Source organism: Homarus americanus, unplaced genomic scaffold (assembly GCF_018991925.1).
Source record: "Homarus americanus isolate GMGI-L3 unplaced genomic scaffold, GMGI_Hamer_2.0 scaffold31037, whole genome shotgun sequence".
Taxonomy (NCBI): Eukaryota; Metazoa; Arthropoda; class Malacostraca; order Decapoda; family Nephropidae; genus Homarus; species Homarus americanus.
The window spans coordinates 6,953,062-6,976,671 of NW_024722227.1; the positions used below are offsets into that span (position 1 = coordinate 6,953,062).

A 23,610-nucleotide genomic window follows, 5' to 3' on the forward strand; every position below is an offset into this window, starting at 1 on the left:
TAAGATTCAATGTCACGAAGTGTAAGAGGATGCACCTGGGGTGTACCAACGATAAGGAGGCGTATCATATGTTTCAACGGGATGAAGAAACTGCACTATTTGAGACCATGTGAAAAGGACCTCTGTGTGTATGTTGACAATGAGCTGAAGTTCTCGGGCCATTGTGAGAAGAGGGTGAATAGGGCAACTAAATTATTAGGTCTGATAAGAAGGTTGTTCAGATATCTAGACGGTCCGTCCCTCGTAATGATCCTCGAGTGAAGTGCTTCCCCATCTGGAGTACTGTCACCCCGTCTGGTCCCCGAAATGTGATAGGGACTGTCAGTTGATTGAAAATGTCCAAAGGAGTGCCACCAGGCTGGTGCCAGCACTGCGGTACCTCAGCTACCCTGAGAGATTAGTGCGCCTACAATTGCCCAGCTTATACTACAGACCGGCAAAGGGAGACCTAATTGAGGTGTGTAAACATCTCAAAGGGCATTATCCAGTCGAGTGTCCTTACCTGGAACTGACAGACGTTCACCCTACAAGGAGTCACAGCTCAAGGTTGAAGAAACTGCAAGTCCAGAAAACTGTGAGGGGTAACATTTTTGGAGTGAGAGTTGTGAACTCCTGGAACTATCTGTCAAGAGTGTTTTGACGGCACCGAGTGTGAGCTCTTTCAAGACCAGACTTGACAAGCACTGTAGCAGCTAACGAGCCTATCAGTAGTTAAGAGGATAAAAGTATAGATGTACAGGTATTATATTTAATACCTGGGCTGAACTCTCTTGAGTCTGGTGACTGGTGGTTGGAGAGTAACCACACTTCAACACTGCCATTAACTAAACAGCCTACCCACACACTGAAGGTTGAGTCTGTAGTTTTATGGGCTGTACACCCGAGAAGGTGTGAAAGAACAAATGCTTATGTAGCTGTATGCTCAATAGTCTGGGTGATAGAATGTATATAATGAATATATGTCATTAGCTCATATTTATATAATATTAATGTGACAGAGGCTAATACAAAATGATGAAAGTGAGTCAAATGATAACACAAACTGTGACACTAATGTATCACAACAAGAACATACAGACTGTGAGGAAGTAGAAGTGGACAGTGATGAAAGTGAGCCTGACCCAACGAATACTAGTGAAAATGAGCCCATACCTCAGTCTTATAATGAAACTGAACTGTTGCTGGCATCAATAATCAATGATTTAGTTGATGAAGAATCTGTGTGGCGATTTTTTAGAGGGGGCGGAGAAAGACTTTGATCAGGACTTCATTGAAGTTAGATGCACTCCTCAGGATTTACGTAACTTCAAGTTGCTACGATCTTCAGTGATAATAAAACGTGAGATTGTAATACTATTGTCATAATACAGTTTTTACCAAAGATTATGCAAACTTTCTCCGCCTTTGTATTCGTATGTTAATTACGTTGGGGGGGGGAGTTTAGTGGTGTTTATTATTACACACTATTATACTTAACAATATTATAATTCTTTGGCTAATAATAGGGACAGTAAGATAAACACTGATAGGCAAATGAGTTTTTTATTATTATTTCATTTTGGAGGGGTGGGGTGGGTGTAAGGCGAGTGCTGTTTTTGGTTATCATTAACTTGTTTTGGTTATCATTAACTTGTTTTGCAGTATTAGCCCACAATAATAAAAATAAATGCAGAAAAATGTGATTATTGTTGGTTTGAAGATCAAACAACTGTACATCATGGGTAGTTATTCTCATTCAACTCACGATAAAATAATAACTATTCACAGTACTAACTTACAGTTTGCTGGGAGACGGAATGAGCTGCACAATAAAAAAAAGAACCCTCTAGCTTAAAAAACAAGAGAGTTATGGTTGTTTGAACTTCAAAAAACTTTAAACGCATTTTCTGCAGTATTTGTCACTTCACCTCAGTGCCTAATATGAGAGAAAGAATGGCTGTTCTTGTATGAAAATACAAGATGGTGCTAATTATAAAATAGGTCTTAATGATCAATTCCTCATTTATATAAGAAAGGCCTATTAAAACTAAAATAAATACAGTACTCTTAAGTTGTTGTTGACTAAGTGCAGGGATAAACCGGCAGGTTTGGATCCAGCTGGCCTCTCGTACCATGCGGCTGAGCCCGCTGATCGTTTGGACAAAAGAGATGCTGTCTTTGTGGACATCATCCATACTCATGGTTGCACTACTCTCCTGAATCAATGGGTGGTCAGTAACTCATGTGAATTCATAATTTTAAGATTTTAATGAAAGATAATTACTGCTTATTTTCTAGATTATAAGCAATAAAACTGGAGAGACCATCAATATTGTAAAATACTACATTGAAATTAGATTTGTTAATGCAGTGAACTCACTCGTCATCACAGTACCTAACATTTCATTTCCCTTTTAGGACTGCTTTGGGATAAATGAAAACCTTGGAGATGCAGACTTCTGGCCCAATGGTGGGGAGCGTCAACCTGCTTGTATGGAAGGCGGAGATGGTCCTTCTGCTGTCAAGGGTTTGTAGTATCTTTACTAATTTAAAGTTTACCCTGGCTTCATGTTACTCATACTGCAAGGAAAACTCAAAGGGGAATTTTGTTGTTCACAGGCAGAAGACCCTGTACTTCTGCAGCATGTAAAAATGCAAAAACTCAAGAAAACTGGAATATTTTGGCTCTTTATATAGATATTGATGTGAATTTTTTCTCATAACTTCTTAGTGCCTCTTATTACTGTGTCTCGTATTCAATCCCCAGCCCGGATCAGATGTAAAGAGGGTGTTATCCACTGCGACTCTACCAATCATCAAAGGTTTTCTCTGGGCACTCCAGTTTCCTTCTGTACTTATTTAACCCTAATGGGCACCCACTTGAGGTGGCCATGCCAAGGGAAGGAGGCCAGTGGTTCATGTAGGATCCCTCTATTGTTCTAGACTTTTTTGTTAAGGGTTATTTTGAAGTCCAGTACTGTATTTGATTCCACAGCTTGGGCTGGTCGACCATTCTTTAGGTCTACCAGCCTCTGTGTAAGAGATTCTTAATGTTCGTTCTGCATGATAACGTGGCAGGCTTGTAGTAATGTCCTCTCGTATTGGTGGTGCCGCTGGTGCGTGATCTCGCAAAGAAATGTCCAGGTTCACATTTTCCGTTCCTGTCAGGATTTTGAACATTTCAATGAGGTCTGCCCTATTGTGTCTTGTCTGAAGGGTTGTTAGTCCTAAGGCCCTCGGTCTACTTTCGTAATTTCAATTAGAGATGTGCCGATACCAAAATTGTGGCGATACCAATACTCTTCCTAAAGCTGATACTGATACTTTCTATTTCAGGAGACTCGCATGAATTGGACAGGTCTATCTACTAACCAGTAGGTGTGAATCATTGCTTAGTGCCATCCAAAAAACTGTGAGGGCAAACTTTTTCGGAGTGAGAGTTGTGAATTCTTGGAACAATCTGCCAGAGTGATGTGACGGCACCGAGTGTGAGCTCTTTCAAAGCCAGACTGACTTGACCAACACTGGAGCAGGTTCAGATATATTCTGGAGCCAGTGCATGCCCAGTATTTGCCAACAGTGCGTAACAGAGATGTGACCGATCGCTCAAGCGGCTAAGAAGCCGATCAGTGGTGAAGAGGATAAAAGTAAAAAAGTCTTAATTTTACTTTAATTTAACTTATTAAATTAGGATCTTGTTCATTACTTATACAGTAAAACCTCGATAAATCAGACTGTTATATCAGAATTCACCTTTTTCTGACTCCGAGATGCTCTGGTCACCAGAAATAATAATAAATAAATACAAAATAAAAATAAAAAAATACAGTGGTCCCTCGGTTAACGAGCACAATTCATTCCAGAAGGTTGCTCGTTAACCGAAAAATTCGTGAATCGAAACCATTGTTTCAATGGGTTTTTGGGTAATTGGTTCCAGCTCACCGAAAATTACATACAAACTAAAAATAAATGCAGTAAAGTACACTTACTTTGAGGTATGCATGTAGAAGGCTCTTGGTTGATGATGATGGGAATTAAAATGGGGGTGGAGGAGAAGGGAGAAGAGAAGGCATTGGGGTGGAAGAGAAGTCACCCCATGCTGCCATTTCACCCATAAAATTTTAGTTCACTTGGTGTAATTCAAGATTATTTTCTTTAAATCATCACTGCACTGCGCTATATATTATCAATATGTAAAATATATTTCAAAATTACCAATAATTTGACTGGAAACACAGAAAAAAGCATTTATGTTGAAGAGTCTCAAACAAGATGTTCCTTCCTCTGAACTGGTAAACAAACTGACGCCAAGCTTGGTGTGTCAAGTGTCTGTTTGGCGTGCAAAAAACTAGTTTCCTGTACTTCAATTATGTTCAATAATTGTTAAAATGACTAAAAAAAATGAATATAAAACTTTTAAAATTATTGAATAGTACAACTTTCTTTATATTGTTACGCCGTCTCTTAATTTACTTAAATATCCAGGTTCTAGGCGTAACCAAACAAAAAAAGTAAAGTAAATTGAAAGGGAATAAAAATAAATAAAGTAAACCTTAAAGAATTTAATTAATTAAATATTAACACAATAAAGAGCCTCGTAGGCTGTCAACAAATTGATTCGCCATCGAAACTTTTAAGGCACAAATGATACTAAACATCGAAACATCAAAAGAATAAAAATAAAGCATTGGATTACGTTAACACTGCATAAACATATAAAAACTAATACTGAAATTAACTAACGTGAAACAACACTGAATTACTTAAATGTAACTAAGCAAATACTGATGGACATAAATAGAGACATAAATAGGTACTCACTAAATATACCACATTGGTGGTGACGGACAACACAAATAAATTAAGTACAGTATAAGTAACAGGTGACGAGTGTCACTCAAAGGATGTGAACTGTATGACAAGAGGACTGAACTGCCTTCCATCAGTTAGTGGACTACTATATATATATGGCCTTTTCCCGCCGGTGGGTCGTTTAAAGATGCAGATGGGCGTTAGAGAACAAAGAATGCTTGTTACAACACTAAATGAAGAAATAAGATAGGCTTGAACAAATAATAACAGTTAAAACCTTAACAGCACAGGGTAAGGTGACTAGATTATATAATAGTAAATATAACACATCATTACAGGAATAATATGGAGCAACATGGAAGCATGTTATATATAAAAAAAATAGAAAAATACGACACGGTCGTAACACTTCCCCCCCATAAAATAAAATTTTTGCTCGCACAAATTTTGATATGACACGTGTTCATTCTGTGGGTCTAGATAACAGATCAGCCAGCACATTGTCTGAACCCTTAACATGTATAACATATAAATAATAGTTCTGAAGGAACAAACTCCAGCGAATTAATCTCTGGACTTTTAACTTGAATGTTTTGAGAAATTGCAATGGTTTGTGTTCTGCATAAATTACAATAGGCCTACTTGGTAATAAATAATAACTGAAATGTTGCAAAGCTGGGATAATTGACAGCAATTCTTTTTCCACTGTTGCATAGTGGGTTTGAGCTGGATTGAATTTTTTACTATAAAATCCCACTGGGTGGTCTACACTGTCATCATCCTCTTGCAACAGGGCAGAACCTGCAGCAAGATCACTAGCATCACAGGCTAGCTTGAAAGGCTTAGAAAAATTAGGGGCTCTCAAAATAGGATATGAGCATAATACATTTTTCAAGTTTTGAAAAGAATCCTGACACCTTGAATTCCAACAAAAAATATTACCCTTCTTCAACAAATCAGTAAGGGGTAGTGCCAACTCGGCAAAATTACAAATATATCTCCGGTAATAACCCCCACAACCCAAAAATCTGCGGACTTGTCGTTTGTTACATGGAACAGGCATCTGAGAAATAGTGTCACACCTTGCTGTGGGAGGCGCAAGTTTTCCCAACCCAATTACATGTCCCAGATACAAAAGTTGAGCACAAACAAATTCTGACTTGGCAAAGTTTATAACAAGTCCTACATTTTCTAACTCGGTGAAGAGAGCGTCTAGCTGACATAAATGGTCTGACCAAGTGCCAGAAAAAATTACAATATCATCTAAATATACTACACAACCAGGCAAATTGGCCGTAACTTGTGACATCAGCCGTTGAAAGGTGGCAGGGGCATTGCAAAGCCCGAAAGGCATGACATTAAATTTATAGGTCTTACCTAGTGTCACAGAACTGGAGATGTCTTTAGCACGACGGGTCAATGGTACTTGCCAAAACCCTCGAAGGCAATCAATCTTGGAGAGGAATTTGGCATTCCCGATTGCTTTGATGCAGTCGTCGACTCTTGGTAGAGGGAAGCTGTCCTTGCTGGTGACGGCGTTGACCTTGCAGAAGTTGATGCAGAATCGAAGAGTGCCGTCCTTCTTAGGTACTAGAGTGACTGGTGAGCACCAGTCGCTGGTTCGATAATGCCCATGGACTCCATGTTGGCCAACTCCTGCTTTACTTCCTCCACCTGGCTTGGATGAATAAGGTAAGGAGCTTGCTTGATAGGCTTAGCAGAACCAACATCGATATCATGCACCACGGCAGTGGTACAGCCAGGACTGTCTTGGAAGATAAGAGGATGTTGTTGGATGGCCGCCAGCACGTCGGCTCTCTGGTGTCCTGGTAGATGCTATAGCTTCTCCTGCAACTCCACGGAGTTGGACTGCCAAACCCTGACTGATGACAGGGTGAGTGGACTTGCCCCCTTCTTTTTCCTCTTCTTTCTCACCGTCTACCAAGAAAGTGTCAACGGCACACACGGGAACTGGATCATCAGCAACAGATGGGGGTGCTGGGCGTGTGTGGTACAGCTTGTTGGTGTTGACGTGACATAAGCGCTGTAGTCGGCGCCTGTCAGGGGTAGAGATAATATAATTCGTGGGGCTTACCTTCTTCACCACTCTATATGGCCCACTGAACTTCGCATGGAGCGGCTGTCCATGTCTCGGCAAGAGAATGAGAACTTGATCTCCTATCTGGAACTCTGTGTCTGGCACGCTTGTCGTACCATGTCTTGGACTGCGACTGCTGTAAGTGGTCTGCAGCAAGGCTCCAACATCTTAAAAGCTTCTCTCTAACATCTACTAAACTTAATATGCTAATGCTCTCTTCACTACTACCTAACAATCTATCTCTAACTATGTGCAAAGGACCTCTTACTTGATGAGCGAAAACAAGCTCGTAAGGGGTGAAACCTGTCGTTTCATTCGGGGCATCCCGAAGAACAAACAAAATATAAGGTAAATCTATATCCCAAGAAGACTCGTACTGCAAAGCATACCGTACATGAGCAAAATAGTTTTTAAGGTTTGGTGTGAACATTCTGCTGCACCCTGAGTCTGGGGGTGGTAAGAAGATACACAATGAACTATTCCCAACTCTGTTAGGGCTTCCTTGAAAACTTTTCCTACAAAATATGAAGCACCGTCCGTTTGAACACGGTACGGCAACCCAAAGTGGCTAAACAGGTCAAGCAAACGTTTAACAAGGGCCTTAGCAGTAACTTTCCTAAGAGGTACAGCATGCTTAGAAAAAAAAATCGCAAGTGTCAAAAGGTCGTTAGTGAATCCTGGCAAGGTCTCCAAAACTGTTACGCCGTCTCTTAATTTACTTAAATATCCAAGTTCTAGGCATAACCAAACAAAAAAAAGAAGTAAATTAAAAGAATAAAAATAAATAAAGTAAACCTTTAAGAATTTAATTAATTAGATATTAACACAATAAAGAGCCTCGTAGGTTGACAACAAATTGATTCGCCATCGAAACTTTTAAGACACAAATGATACTAAACATCGAAACATCAAAAGAATAAAAATAAAGCATTGGATTACGTTAACACTGCATAAACGTATAAAAACTAACACTGAAATTAACTAACGTGAAACAACACTGAATTACTTAAATGTAACTAAGCAAATACTGATGGACATAAATAGAGACATAAATAGGTACTCACATAAATATACCACAATGGTGGCGACAGGAACAACACAAATAAATTAAGTACAAGTAACAGGTGACGAGTGTCACTCAAAGGATGTGAACTGTATGACGAGGACTGAACTGCCTTCCATCAGTTGGACTACTATATATATATATATACAGTGACCCCTCTGTTAACGAACTCAATCCTTTCCAGAAGGTCGTTCGTTAACCGAAACCATTGTTTCAATGGGTTTTTGGGTAATTGGTTCCAGCTCACCGAAAATTTCCTAAATTCAACAAAAATGGTAGAAAAGTTTACTTACTTTGAGGTGTGTATGTAGAAGGCTCCTGGATGATGATGATGATGATGGGATTTAGAATGGGGGTGGAGGAGAAGGAAGAAGAGAAGGCATTGGGGTGGAAGAGAAGTCGCGCCATTTCACCCATAAAATTTTAGCTCTCTTGGTGTAATTCAAGATTATTTTCTTTAAATCAACACTGCACTGCATTATATATTGTCAATATGTAAAATATATTTCAAAATGACCAATAATTTGCTTGGAAACAGAAAAAAAGCGTTTAGTTGAAGAGAGTCTCAAGCAAGATGTTACCTCCAATGAAAACAGAGAGAGACTAACTCCTGTTTGCTGTGTTAAGAGGCTGGATGCCGTGCATTAAACTAGTCACTTTACCTTCAATTATGTTCAATAATTGTTAAAATGACTAAAAAATTGAATATTAAACTTAAAATTATTGAATAGTATAAACTTCTTGATATTTACTAAAATAGTAAGGAATTTAAGCCCTAGAACCGATTAATGTATTGGCGGACTGATACTAAAGCTGGTTGTCCGGTCAGTGCAAGCGAAAACATGTTGAGGTCGGTTCGTAAGAACTTCGTTAACCGAATTTTTTTTCGTTAACCGAATTGAAGATCCTTATGGAAGGCAGTTCGTTAATCGAAATTACGTTAATCGAGGTGTTCGTTAAACGAGGGGTCACTGTATATATATATATGGCCTTTTCCTGCCAGTGCGACCCGCTGGTGGGTCGTTTAACGATGCAGATGGTCGTTAGAGAATAAAGAATGCTTGTTACAACACTAAATGAAGAAATAAGATGGGCTTGAACAAATAATAACAGTTAAAACCTTAACAGCACAGGGTAAGGTGACTAGATTATATAATAGTAAATATAACACATCATTACAGTAATAATATGGAACAACATGGAAGCATGTTATATATTAAAAAAAAAATAGAAAAATACGACACGGTTGTAACAATATTTACTAAAATGGTAAGGAATTTAAGCACTAAAACCGATTACTGTATTGGCGTACTAATACTACAGCTGGTGGGCAGGCGAAAACATGTCGGGTTTGCTCGTTAACTGAAGTGAAGAATCTTATGGAAGGTAATTCGTTAACCGAGGGACCACTAAGTACAGTAAGTATTAAGAAATGGGAGAAATTGAAAAAAAAAAAATCTTACAAACAGAACAACACTTGTTCACTGAATACTGTTCAGTGGTCTAGTCAGATTTGCCATAGGCCTACCGAGAACCAAGACACTTGAGTATGTAGGGAGGTTTATCGGGTGTTGCCGCATTTGTCAGGTTTATTTATTGAATCGGTATTCTATTCGCATCATGAATAATTTAACATCTTCAATAATAGAGAAAAATTCAATATGTAATTTGTAATATGACTTGAAAATAAAAGGATAAGCTGTATCGGAAGGTATTCACTCTGGGTGCATTCGTGTGAGAGCTTTCAACAGACCAGCTTACAACGGGTCACTATAACACACTGTATACTGTAGTATTTGATGTGAAGATATGTACCTTCCTAGCAATGTTATTTAGTTCCTTTGATTGATACAAGATGGCTCAATTTGGTCATTCATTTTGCGATGTAAAATTTTGTGACTAAACTGGTACCAATTAGTCGCGAAACTTGAGATCCTACTGTACTTGAAAAATAAATATCTTAAACGAAAAGACACTTAAGTTGTTTCTCAAATTTTTATATCAATTTTCTAGATCTACACTGAAAAAAAGGATACCCCTGTATTAAAATTATGAGAATTTTACTTATACTAAAAGTATTGATTTTATTTTGTTACTGTAATATCTCCATGTCGGTCTGTACAGTTACTATAGTAGACACTGTATAATTGTTGTTTAATTTTTTATTATTACAATTTTAAATTGCAGTACTGTATTGCACTTTTAGATGTTCGTTAAAAATTTTGGCTCGTATTGGCCCACTTTTCACCAATACTGATACTGGTCTATCCAAGAGTGAATAAAATTTTTGTTTGGGTGAATAAAGCAATTAGGGTGATTGAGATAAACGAGACTATTATCAGTGTTGTGGAAGGTTATATTTGCTGACTAGGAGACTCTCCTCCTGCATTCTGAGGTTCAGTGGGTGTCGTGTAGAAGAGTCCTGGCTCTGAGTAATGACCTACATGTGTTTTACAGAAGAAAATGGCATGAAAGCAAAGCATTTCAATCATAATTTCTGGCTGGCCATATTTTCATCCATGACGTCAATTTTCAGTTATTTGAACCAGCTCAATTCGTTGCCTTGGGGGAAAGGAGGTGACTTTTTAACGTTCTTGGGTAAACAGAAGTCCTGAAAGTGAAAATTTCCATGTGGCATGCTTGCATTCAAAAAGAAATTTTTTCCAATTTCTCTCTTTTTTTAAAAACTTCCCCAAGAGAGTCAGTGGGAAGAAAAACAACCTGATCTGGAGTAATTACTGTGGGAAGTTATTTATGACTATCTGCAGTTCCTCTCTACCAATTTTGAGATGTTTTCTTCAGAAGGATGCTCAGGCCATGCAGAATCAGATGTGGATTGTTAATCCTTTCATCAACAGTTACATCAAGTGAGCTGACGTCAGGGAGATCACAGAGGTGTTGATGGAGCTTCACTATGAGTTCACCCAAAAAGCATGTTTTGAAACGTACTTCTATGAAAGCTATTGGGTTGCACTGCCTGAATTTCCTGAATGCAAATCAAATGCCATGAAGGCCCAAGAAACTAAATGTTCACTGGTATGTGTGATGCTTGTCATTCTTTGTTTTCAGTTCTCTTCAGGTGGTAATTAAAAAGAAACACTTAAGGGTCACAGCTCAAGGTTAAAGAAACCACAAGTTCAGAAAACTGTGAGGGCAAACTTTTTCGGAGTGAGAGTTGTGAACTCTTGGAACAATCTACCAGAAAGTGTTGCGTCGACACCGAGTGTGAGCTCTTTCAAGACCAGACTTGACCAACACTGAATCAGGTTCAGGTACATTCAGGAGCCAGTGCATGCCCAGTACTTGCCAACAGCGCATAACAAAGACGTGATCAACCGCCCAAGTGGCTAATGAGCCGATCAGTGACGAAGAGGTAAAGTAAAAAAAGTAAAAGTATATACAGAGAAAGGAAAAAGGGAAATAACAAATAATGAGAGGGTGAATGAAACTTTGTGATGTGACTCAAGGGTGAATAAGGACATTGAAAATTTTTAAGAATCATTGATCTAGATACTCGAGGATTCTGGATAATCTAGATTTGTGATTCGTCCACCTAGTCTTATTCCCTCTGTTCCTTGTTTTCTGGTGTATACATTCCTCTACTGTTATTTCAAGGATTTCCATGGTCTTGCATCGGTTCATCTATGTCTGATTCCTCTTTAATGATTTCAGTCCAGTTAATTATCTGTAGTTTGTCCATCATGAGCTGGTAATATTCATGGTTGAAGGTATAGTACAGTACATGTATTTCTCTACAACTTTTTCCAAACTATCAAAGATTGTATTCCATCTTAGTATGTAGTGGTCACTGGTTGAAGTTAGTCTCTCCCAGTCGTGGACCTTGTCCACCATTGCCTCCTCAGTTGTCAAGACTAAATCCAGAATGTTGTTTCCTCTGATGGGTTCTGACATGTGTTGCATGAGTAATGAATCTTGAATGAAATAAAGGAATTCTTCTCCCTCAGCTTGTGTGGTAAGATACACCAAGTTTGTTGCTTGTTGAAAAGTACAGGGAAGCCACGTCCTCATTTCCCCCTTGCCCTGATCGGTTAAGCAAAACCACCCTTAGCAGCCCCAAGTTACATGTCTTTTAACATTATCATCATACGTTGTTGGATGTATCTATAGTTCCCAAACTAAAGCCTTTTTCCTTGTCATGGTGGACTTCAACTGTGGCACATCAACTGGAGGAATGAAATTACACCCAATGAACTAAATATATTTAATCCTGCTGCTCTTTTTGTAGAGACTGAGAGAAAATTTTCTATTTCAAAATGTTAAAGATCTGACTCAATACAGGGGGAAACAAAGGTCCAAACTAACGAGGAGGGTATAGTGGTCAAGCTGGAACCTCTAGCTCCCATTGGCACCAGCCATCATGTGACATTGTCCTTCAGAATTAACTCTTACTTGGTTCATGTTAAGAGCAAGCCAAGGTTCAAATATTACAGTGGCAATTATGACAGGATGAGAGAGGAGATGAGGGGTCTTCACTTGCCTGACTTGCTGGTAAACAAGGAAACAACTACACATGAATTATGCAGCGGTTGACACAGTTAAGAAGAAATTCAAGAGGTGGGTCAAGAGTCTTGACTCAAGACTAATGATGAACAGGACAGAAGGATGTATGCCAGGTCCAGGAACCAAGCAAAGTCAGAGTGTAGAAGGGCTGGAAAAGAGCTTCAGAGACGGATTGCAAACAAGGGCAAGTCAACCCCAAAAGTTTTCTACCGTTACCCAAAGTCGAATTTAAAGACGTGTGGGCGTATCAGATCAGAGACTTGAAGACGGTAGTTGCACAGACTTGGTTCAGGGCACAACAGAGGCATTAAACAAATTCTTTTCCTCCGTATTCACAAAAGAAGATGTGAACAATCTCCCTACATTTCAGGAAAAACGGTTTGACACAGCACTGACACACATGTTCTCAGAAGAGAGTACCGTATGAGGAACAAATTTCAAAGTTAAAGGTTGATAAGAGCTCTTGCTCTGCTAGTGTGCATACCATTTGTCTTCAGCTTTGTATGTTTTATTCCAGATGGGAGCAGCTGTGACCATGGGATGGCATACGTCTTCTATACCGAGAGTATTTCATACCCTACATCCACAACTCATTTTTTGGCACGGCCGTGTAGTTCCTGGAAATGGTACAACATTTGTGAGTGCAGCCACCCACCACAGTATATGGGTTACAATGTCAATCCCAAGTAAGTTTGCTTTATTTTTTTCCAGTGTTGGATTTTTTGTATTGGTTTTCATGGAACAATTTCTGTGTACAGGGGAACCTCAAGTTCACCAAAACAGCTAAGTTTATGTCAAGTTCACTTTTTCTTTCTATTTTTTTATGAATCAACTTGTCATACCCAAAAAATTAGGCTTCCATTCAAAAAAATTTTAAGGAAACATATTTTAACCCTTATATTCTGATGTGTCTCATGTGATGATACATTCGTGTCACATTTTACGCGGGGGGTATGTTTCTTAGAGGGCATGTAAAGGCAAAAATGTGTATAGTCAAAATTACCCTTGAAAGTCCCTTAAATCACTCCTAAAGTACATGGTTATATGTACCTGTAATGTGGTTTACAAATAAAGAAAATATATATAAAATAAGAAAAAATGAGGAGCATGGTTATGTGTGAGGGTGGGGGAAGGGAGAGGAGAGAACCAGGTAGGGAGGTGAGGGAGAGGAGATGGAAGAAAAATTAGGTAAAACAAGGAGAGAGAATTGGGAGTGAGATGGGGAGAAAAGAGGGGAAATAGAGGAGAAGGGTAGAGGGGAATGGGGAGATACATGGGAGTGAGAGAGAGGTAGAGATCAGGGAGGAAGGAAGAGGAAGAAGGGAGGTAGTGGGAGTGGCGAGGGAGGAAGAGGAAATGGGGAGAGTGAGAATGAAGGAGAAGGTGGAAAGAGAAGAGTAAATGGAGGATGAGGGGAAAGTAGAGGATGAGTGGGGAATGGGGGAGAGAGTGAGAGGGGTACCCATACAGCCCTGTCTTAGGGAGGGAGGGAGAGGGTAATGCATGTTGCCATTGTTACATATAATGAAACTATGAAGTTGTGGAAAATAATTTCAATACAGTACTCTAATGTGACTTAGAAATAAAGAAAATATAACAGAACTATAAAATAAGAAATATGAAGAGCATGGGAGTGTATTTTGTGTGGAAGGTGATCATAAGTGTGGGAGCAGTGAGAAGTTTGTCATTAGTGCCTCTGGCAATGGCTGGTTAGGCCTATTTCACTTTAAATGCCACCACACAACCACCTCTGCTGTAAGCATAAATCTGAACACTCCCCATTCATCCAGGATCTTCTTGCTACAATATATTGACAATGATGATTAGTACAGCGCCCATATAATGAATGATGAGATGATGATAGGTGCTGTACTGTATGCACTCTGATGATTGTCTTCCTCATCCGTCTTCCTCATCCCCCAACAGCATTATTGGGGGGTCGTCAGGGCTTGAGGTTGATCCAGGAGAAGGAAATGCTGCAGCAGGAGAGACAGGGTGAAGCTTGGGTGACAGAGAGAGAGTTGTGGGTGAAGGGAGTGGCTCTGGCAGTGGTGCTTTCTTAAAAAACATTGGGATCGGCAACTGTCGCCGTTGTTTCTTAAGCTGCTGAAGCATTTCTTGTTATGGGATTAAAACATTTGTTGAAGAACTTGTAATCTTGAGGCTATGCTCCATAGATGGATCATAGTCCAAATTAACCGTATTTGCTGGCGTGTACAACTTGTTTTTTCCCCTAAAAATGTATCACAAATTACCCTGCGTCTAATGCGCCCGTATTACGGATGGGAGGCCGAGTGCCATAGGCGGAGGTGCCTAGCTAGGGAGTCTGGGACGAGCAGTAGTCCACTAAGCACAAAAATTGTATTACTAATAATATTACTAATAATGAAATTCTGAAAAACAAGTCAAATTATCACAATCTATTATCACAAACTTAAGGCAAATTTGCCAAAGACATAAATAATGGCTTATATTGGCTTAACGGCAGAGGGAAGCTCACAACATCTCACTGTACCTTCTTCCCTAGCATACGTAACCCACACCAGACACATGTCTTACATTATTTAAGGACTGTGTTACCTTTAAGAAACATTTGTTTTTTATCTAAATGAAAATTGCCCCTAGAAAGTCGGCCATTTGCAATGTGTCGATAACCCCAAAACAATAACGATGGTGCTACACCCTGGTTGCAGATCACGGCAACACAAAACATCGCAGCCAAATATACGAGTTTCACATCCTGCCGGTAATTCTCTTGACCAAAATATAAATAAGCCACACAGCTGGTCTGATCAGAAGTAGAGTTGGGTTAGTATAATGTTACTGATATCGCCGCTGGCATTAATCGTTGGTGTCAACAACCACGTGCCTCCCCCACCCCACACGCGGCCTGTTACCACACCAGATGTAGCGACTGGGGGGGGCGGTGTTTACCACCGGGAGTGTCATCACCACTGGCGTGAGCGCTGAGAGGGTGTCATGGATCTCATGACACAGATCGCCCTCTCGAGTGATGCCCCCCCCCTCTCACCACGCGACCTGTTACCTCGACAGATGTGGGGGGGAGGGGGGCGGTGTTTGCCCCCGTGAGTGTCATCACCACTGGCGTAAGTGCTGGCATCGCCAGGAGTGTTTTCATCGCTGGCGTCAACACTAGTGTCAGTGCTGACGCTTTTGCTGCCTTACCCGAACAAAGATTAGGGGGTGGGCAGTGTTTACGGCGAAGAGATCATGACTCTGCTAATGTATGGTTTAAAAGGCGGCGTGGCCGCCTGGACTCTAGGAGACTGCCCCCTCAAGTGATGCTGTGAGGATCAACACTCTGCTAGCAGTGGTGAACAACAACTCCCAATCCTGGCCGAGTTTTGTACTGAAACAATTTACACAGAACTATCTTCCCTTGGAACACCATACTGGTTCGCATTGACCCGCACTTGTAAGTACAGTACAGCCAAAGTGATGACATACCCCTCAGTACTGAAATATTGTGGACTAATTATGCCCACTCGTTCCTGCCTTATCTGGAGCAGTAAGACAACGCGGAATGAAGTGTAGCTAAGATTAATAGAGTTATGAACTTTGTATCATGTCATTATGCTGAATAAGCAATTATAATTAAGATAAATTGTGTGAGACTAACTAATTATGTATCAGATAGATTACCATGTAATACTAATGAACGCCTTGTTGTCTGCAGGTTTTGACCACATCAATAAATATTGAATGCGTCAAAAGACGGGTTTCAATCATTCCCTTCGACTTGCCCGTCACCTGAACGTCCTTAACTAAGGCCTTTACAGTTACTATTTATGATTTCCTACTTGATTCCAGTGTATATTGTATGCTGCATTTACATGCACAAAATCATGTTTTCTCCTACAAAACCGCTTTAAAATCACTTTCAATAAATGTTTGGTGAAACATACTAAAAAAAAAAAAATATTCCACAAAATATCCTAGTAAATTAGGGGTGCGTCTTATGTGGTGGGGCGTCTTATACGCCGGCAAATATGGTAAATCTTTTAAGTGTTTTGTTGTTTGGAAAACTTCAGAAAATTTTTTAAGATTCCAACTTGCTGGCTCTTCCTCTTCATTGTCGTCTCCTTCTTCTTCTGTAAATGATTTTATCAGTTTTTCTAACTCTTCATTAGTCAGGGTTTCTCGGTGTCTTTTGATTAAATCCTCAATTTCTTCCCTCGACGATATCAAAGAAACATTCGCCACCCACATGTCTCGCTTCATTATCAATGGTTGGGAAACCCTTGAAATTATTCACGGTCACTCCAAAGGGTTCACCAATATGCAATGGCCGATTCAGGCTGGATTGCATCCGTTCCCTCTTGAATATAAGTAATGCAGTCAGCAATGTTGAAGGACTTTGAACACTGTATTACATCAAGGTTTGGATCAGCATCATATTGGATTTTGTTTTGTATGTATGATGATATTTAACCTTTGAGGAGTGGTGGAATATATCTACAAAAGCAAAATGAGGAACATGTAGTGGAGGTGTGTGGCATCTGGTGCTTGGTGGCTCAAGCTGCAGGAGTAGGCTGTGCAGTTAGGTGTTTTTACTGTCTGTTCATACGCCGGGCTACACAAAAGAGCTCTGTCTGCCTTGATCGGTTGCATTGTGTGGTAGCGTTGATAGAGTATCCCAAAAGTTTCCGTAATGCCTCCCATTCACTCACTCACACACACATACATACATACATACATACAGATTTTACACATACATTTTATACACACACAATCACAAAGCTTTGCAATTATCAAACATTGGTATCGGTCTATGCTTGCAGTAAGTGAATTTTTTACACACATGGTGAATCAGTATTCTATGTTTATTTTAACTTTATTAAAGGTGCTTCATTAATAAAATGTGTTTGTGCAGTGTTTTTTTTTCTATTGTTTTTATGATAATATATTTATTTTATTGCATTACAAGTATATTGAGTATACAGTACAGTATATAAAAAAATATGTGGTGAAAGTTGTCGGTTGGGAATGCATCCCCCCTAAATACATTAATTTTTATGGGCAAAATTGCCCCAAATTCACAAATTCATTATTCACAATGACTTAAGGGATTACCATTAGAAAAACCAAACTAAAAAAAATAATCATTGCAAGACCATATCTGCTCTGTCCTGTCACTCAGCAGCAGTTGATGGTGACACACTAGAAGCAGGTGAGGGGCCACCATTATGCAGTTGCCATAGTTTGTGATAAGACTAATAAGTGATATCCCCGTTAGCCGGAACAATTGGTGGAGAGCACTTCCGGGGATGAGAGATTTCCGAGTAACGAGACGACTCTCTCAAACCCAGAAAAATTCCTTATCCCTGGAATCTTTTCCGGTTATTGGAAAAAGTTTCCGAGTGTCTAAACTAGACATCTTACAGGCACTAGCCCACTTCCCAAGAATATTTCTGCATGCTGGGGATGTTTTCCTTGAGTCTAAACTACCGTAGTCTGTAAATGCAGTTCTAATTAAGTTAGAAACTCCATTTCTTTACTATAAAAATCCAGAGTACAGTGGTCCCTCGGTTAACGAGCACAATCCGTTCCAGCAGGTTGCTCGTTAACCAAAAAATTCGTTAACCGAAACCATTGTTTCAATGGGTTTTTGGGTAATTGGTTCCAGCTCACCGAAAATTGCCTAAATTCAACAAAAGAAGTAGAAAAGTACACTTACTTTGAGGTGTGTATGTAGAAGGCTCCTGAATGATGATGATGATGATGATGGGAATTAGAATGGGGGTGGAGGAGAAGGGAGAAGAGAAGGCATTGGGGTGGAAGAGAAGTCACCCCATGGCACCATTTCACCCATTAAATTTTAGTTGTCTTGGTGTAATTCAAGATTATTTTCTTTAAATCAACACTGCACTATATATAAATTTCAAAATGACCAATAATTTGCTTGGAAACACAGAAAAAAAGCATTTAGTTGAAGAGAGTCTCAAGCAAGATGTTACCTCCACTGGTGTGTTAACAGGCTGGATGGCACGCCAGAAACTAGTTTCTTTACCTTCAATTATGTTCAATAATTGATAAAATGACTAAAAAAGTTAATATTAAACTTTTAAAGTTATTGAATAGTATAAACTTCTTGATATTTACTAAAATAGTAAGGAATTTAAGCCCTAAAACTGATTACTGTATTGGCGGACTAATACTACAGCTGGTGGGCCGCCAAATGCAAGCGAAAACATGTTGAAGTCGGCTCGTAAAAAACTCGTTAATCGCGGGATTGCACGTTAACCGAAGTTAAGAATCTTATGGAAGGTAAATCGTTAACCAAGGCGCTCGTTAACCGAGGGATCACTGAAATTTATCTAAAGGTGTGTGTGTGTGTGTGTGTGTGTAACTTTTTGGGGGGTGAGGGTCGTGCAGTCTCTCTCTCAAGAGTAGCTAATTGTGATAAGGAGATGCATTTGATACCAAAATGATGCTTAATAATTTCTCTCGAGACATTTCCAATACAACTTCCTTTAACAAAATATTTTGATATGATATAATGATGGGAATTCTATTCTTTTATAAAAAAATCAGTTCTAATTTTGTTAAGACACCATTTTTTTATCAAAATGATCCTGAATACTTTATCTAAACGTTTGGCTAAATAAATATATTACAGAAAAAAAAGCTCAATATGATAGTGGGGTGAACAGAGCTGTGTTACTTTTATCCTCTTTTTTCCACTGATCAGCTCGTTATTCACTTGGGCGATCGGTCACGTCTCTGTTACGCACTGTTGGCAAGTGTTCTTGTGTACTGTATATATTGTAGATCCTGTCATCTTTGGCCTAGAATAGGCAGACACTTCACTCAGCTGACTATAATACATAACAAATCACATCTTAACACTTGTGATGAAGGTTGGGTGGGAGATTATTGGGTCACATTATAACCTAACCTGATGCAGTGTCCGGTCACCCAGTGTTGGGTGGGGGATTAGTGGGTCTTATGACCTGAAGATGTCTTGAATGACATTTTTTACCTGAGGTATATACATAGTACTGTACTGTATTGTATATGAAGGGTACAGGTATTAATAAGCACAGATTATTACAGTAACGTATCTTTACTAATTAATGAAAAACAAATAAACAATATTGTATCATGAATGAGTCAGTACAGTAGACAAACAGTGAGGTGACCCTTTGGGGGAGGAGGGGTGGTGCAGTCACTTTTACCCCCAATGAACCCTTCTCCCTCTGGCTGGGAGGTGGGGTGTCGACAACCTGGAGGGGAAATTAACGCTTACTCAAGGATTATGAAAGGCAGGGGGTTATTTTTTCGCTTATAAAATGCCATTGACTTAACTTAGGAGAATATAACTTGTATTGTTGGAATCCTTGTAAGATAGCAATTAATTTGAGTATAACCATTCCTTATTTTGCACCAAACATAATAATTTAAGTAATTAGCTTAGTACAGTACTGTATATTTGAGTACACGTGATAATTTATGTGGTTGCTCAGCAGTTGTGGTTGCAGTTACGAAGCTTCATGACATCACTAGTGTATAATGAGTCTCCATATGCCCTGGTTTATTCATTGATCAGTTGTCTAAGTGCAAAAGTAGTCCTGTCAAGCCATCATGTATCAATTAATTTTAAAATAGAAATTATAAAGTAAAATGTTATAAGACAATGGTTTGGTAGTGCTGTTAATGTGTGTGCTGTGTAAGTGTCTTGGCATGTCACCTCACCACTTGACTCCTGAACAAACTCTTCATCAACTTCTTCAAATCCTACAATGTGATTGACAAGCTCAAAACACACACACACACTTCTCTCAGCATTCATAGGGTAAGGACGTGTGTAGTCGGCGCTGCCCGCTAACGCGGCCGTGGTCTCTTGATCATGGAGACAGCTGCCAGCCCGGTCTGTCGGGCCTTCCCATCTGGATTTATCAACATCCTCACACCAACAGTACAGTGCAAATATTGACGATCAACCCACAAGTGATATACAAAAGTGGCAATTTCAACTCAAAGGAAAAGCACAAAAACACAGCAATACTGATTGTGGCTGGATCTGACCTAACCTGACCTGACCTCATGGCTTCACCTGACCTAACCTGAAGGATGGAGCACACCTGCATTGCCCCAAGCTACTGTCCTGGCCACGTGGCCACACACCTGCCCAACCGCATCCAGCCCATACGAGTACGAACTGATTGCTACAAGAACAGCCCAGTCCCAACCATTGTAAAAATTATCAACACCTAATTATTATATATCATATTTGTATTACTTATGTTACTTGTACATCATTTGTAAATCAAGAGAACCATTCCCCGATTATGTAATTGTATATTTTCAGCCTTCCGGCTGCCATGCTCTTTCAATAAACCGTTAATTATTATTATTATTATTATTATTATTATTATTATTATTATTATTACACACACACACACACACACACACACACACACACACAGAGGAATTAAGACATCAAGCATCCAGTGAGAGTCTTGTTGTGTGACTGCATAGAGGCAAATTAAAAGATCAGCTGTTGAGGAGCTTATCGCTTGGCAACACTGGTGTATGTTATCACTCCTTTCCACTCCATCTCTTTAATCACCCACACCTTTCTGCTTTCTCACTCCATATTTTAAAATGTTATGTGATGTTATGTTGAAGGGATACAACTTTGCTCATTTATACTTACTGTATACATATCACAATCTACCTAAAAATACTTTAGCTTTTGTGTTTATTCAAGACATCTTCAGGTCATGAGACCCACTAATCCCCCAGCCAAGAAAGGGTGACCTGACATTCCATCAGAAGGTCAGTAATATGAGACCACTAATCCCCCACCCTACCTCCACCTGACATTGAGTCAGGTCAGGTCCCCCCAAAAAATATTTAAACTTTCAACTTTATTCAAGACATTTTCAGAAAATTCTCTCGATTTTCAACCTCAGAAAATTTGTTCCTAAAGCTGGAAGTTTTTTGGAAAATTCCCGGTTTGGGAATGGTTTTCCGAGCAAATTTCAATCCCGGCGATTGGAGATTTCTGGGTTTGAGGGATTCTGGCTAACGGAGATATTACTGTACTAAACATATTTTTACCAAATGAAAAAAAAAGCATGTTGGAAGAACTGACATTTAATGTAACTTGTAATACCCTCCATGGAAGATTTAAAAAATAGATTTATGAAAATATTCACATCTTTGTTAATGTGTGTGGTTGCCATACCAGATTTTTTGAGTTCACAGTCTTGGCATCCATTACCGCTATTTCATAAATCACATGAGCTCTTAAAATTAACAAGTTCACCACCCAGTTACAGTTGTTCCAAGGGTTCACATAGTTTAGAGGTTGTACTTTGTATACAGTACAGTATCTTGATTTTGTTACCAGTCTTATAACTATAAATGCTTTCATATTACTTTACAGTGTCCCGGGAGATTTCTACCTCAACACCAGCATCACAGCTCCCTATGCTCTCTTGGACCAAAAGTGTTCTGCTGGTTCCTTCTCTACGCTCCAGATTATTGGTATGAATCCTATTACATCAACCACATCAAATCTCATATTACTGTCTTGTATTCTCCTGACACCAATGTAGTACTGTACACTACCTCTTATAATGTGCCTATTACACACGCAGCTGGACTTTTGTCTTACATACACTATTTCATGCTCATATTATACAATTGGATGTTTTAGCTACAAATTGTTCTGTTTCCCATACATGCCCTGTTCTCTATTTCATACTTACACCACTATACTAGCAGGGTTCCTAGATGCATGAAAAATCCTGGCTAAAATAAAACTTGCCAAGGAGAGTTATGGAAATTTGGCAGAGATTGTATTTTAATGCTACCAGTTAGCAAGACAGAAAATGAACTTCCTTTGATTATACTGTTCTCACACATATATTTTATTAAATTTAATAATCACATGAAAAGTGGCACACATTGAACATTTTGAGTGCCCATCTGATATGTGGTTTGTTCAGTGGATTATTGACACAGAATATTGGTGATTTTAGTCGGTTTTCAAGTGCTTTGCAGGCACTGTTTTTAATTCTGTCAGTGGGCAAGACAGGGAAAGTCTCTAAATATCAGTTAGTGATAGCTTTTTCCTTTTACATTGATATCTTCCTTATTGACACATTGTAACTACAGTATATGGCATGTTGGCTGATGGTGGGCAAGTCCCATGTCAAATTTTTCTGATAAAATAATGTCCTTTAGACCAGCAAATTGCTAGTTGCCCTGTAAACTTGCCTTGTATCTTTATACAAGATGATGAAACATCATGCATACTTGTGCTCTATTCTACCAATGTAACTTACTGTCAGTGAATGATCTAAAAATATTGACATGTGTGTAAAGTGGTATGTCTTTGCAGTAGACATTTTGGGGGTTTGGTTGGATGACTGTAAGAGCTGTTGATTAGTATCATTATTTTAACCTTTATAGAGAACCAACTTCCTGCCTTTCCTGTTGTATTGGTAAATATTTAAATCGTGGAAACTTATCATTATATCATATGTATTGTCCCGTGGGTTCACACACTCACACACCAATTTACTGCCATATATACATACACCATTCTACTGTTTGTCATGCACACATACCTCAGTACAGTCTCTTGTACAGATATCCCTCATTTGATTATGGGGTTGCGTTCCTGAAAACCCTAACGTTAAGCAAAAGCATCACAAAATGAGGGATAACAGCAAAGCACAGAGGACGAATAACAGGTTCAAACAGCAGAACAGTAAACACTGAGCACAGTACTGTACAGTACTCCCTAATAATAATATAATAATAAATGAGGTTGTAAATGGTTTCAAAGTTAAACAATTTATTTATTAATATAGTACCAGACTTCCATATAAATGATGTTTTTCAGAATTAAACAATTTAGCGAGCACAGGGTAAGCCTAATTTTAACAAATTTTAAATTGCATATGTCAAAAATAAACAATATTGCTGTGACAAGTAAAAGAAATTGATACTGTAGGACATATTTTATGTACAAAAAATAGCTCTTTCCACACTCAAACCATCCTCTGGGCAATGCCACACAGTTCAGCTGGGCAGTTAAGTTAGCCAGCTGACTCATAGACGTGTGTGGCTGCTGCCGTGCTGTGCTGCGTCTATGCTG

The 23,610-nt window shown here is 39.1% G+C and overlaps 1 protein-coding gene across 5 annotated transcripts in view; it reads left to right on the forward strand.

Annotated features, from left to right (window-relative positions):
* The window catches only part of LOC121862344 (pancreatic triacylglycerol lipase-like), a 70,205-nt gene that overhangs the window by 26,037 nt on the left and 20,558 nt on the right, over window positions 1-23,610 (forward strand). For all 5 annotated transcript variants that reach the window (XR_006088214.1, XM_042360568.1, XM_042360569.1 and 2 more), the window contains 4 exons: window positions 2,086-2,210; window positions 2,398-2,506; window positions 12,991-13,159; window positions 21,889-21,989. Coding sequence is in view for 4 of the 5 variants with exons in the window: in XM_042360568.1 (XP_042216502.1) it covers window positions 2,086-2,210; window positions 2,398-2,506; window positions 12,991-13,159; window positions 21,889-21,989 (504 nt within the window). In the remaining variant the exon portion in view is untranslated. The remainder of the gene's footprint in view (window positions 1-2,085; window positions 2,211-2,397; window positions 2,507-12,990; window positions 13,160-21,888; window positions 21,990-23,610) is intronic.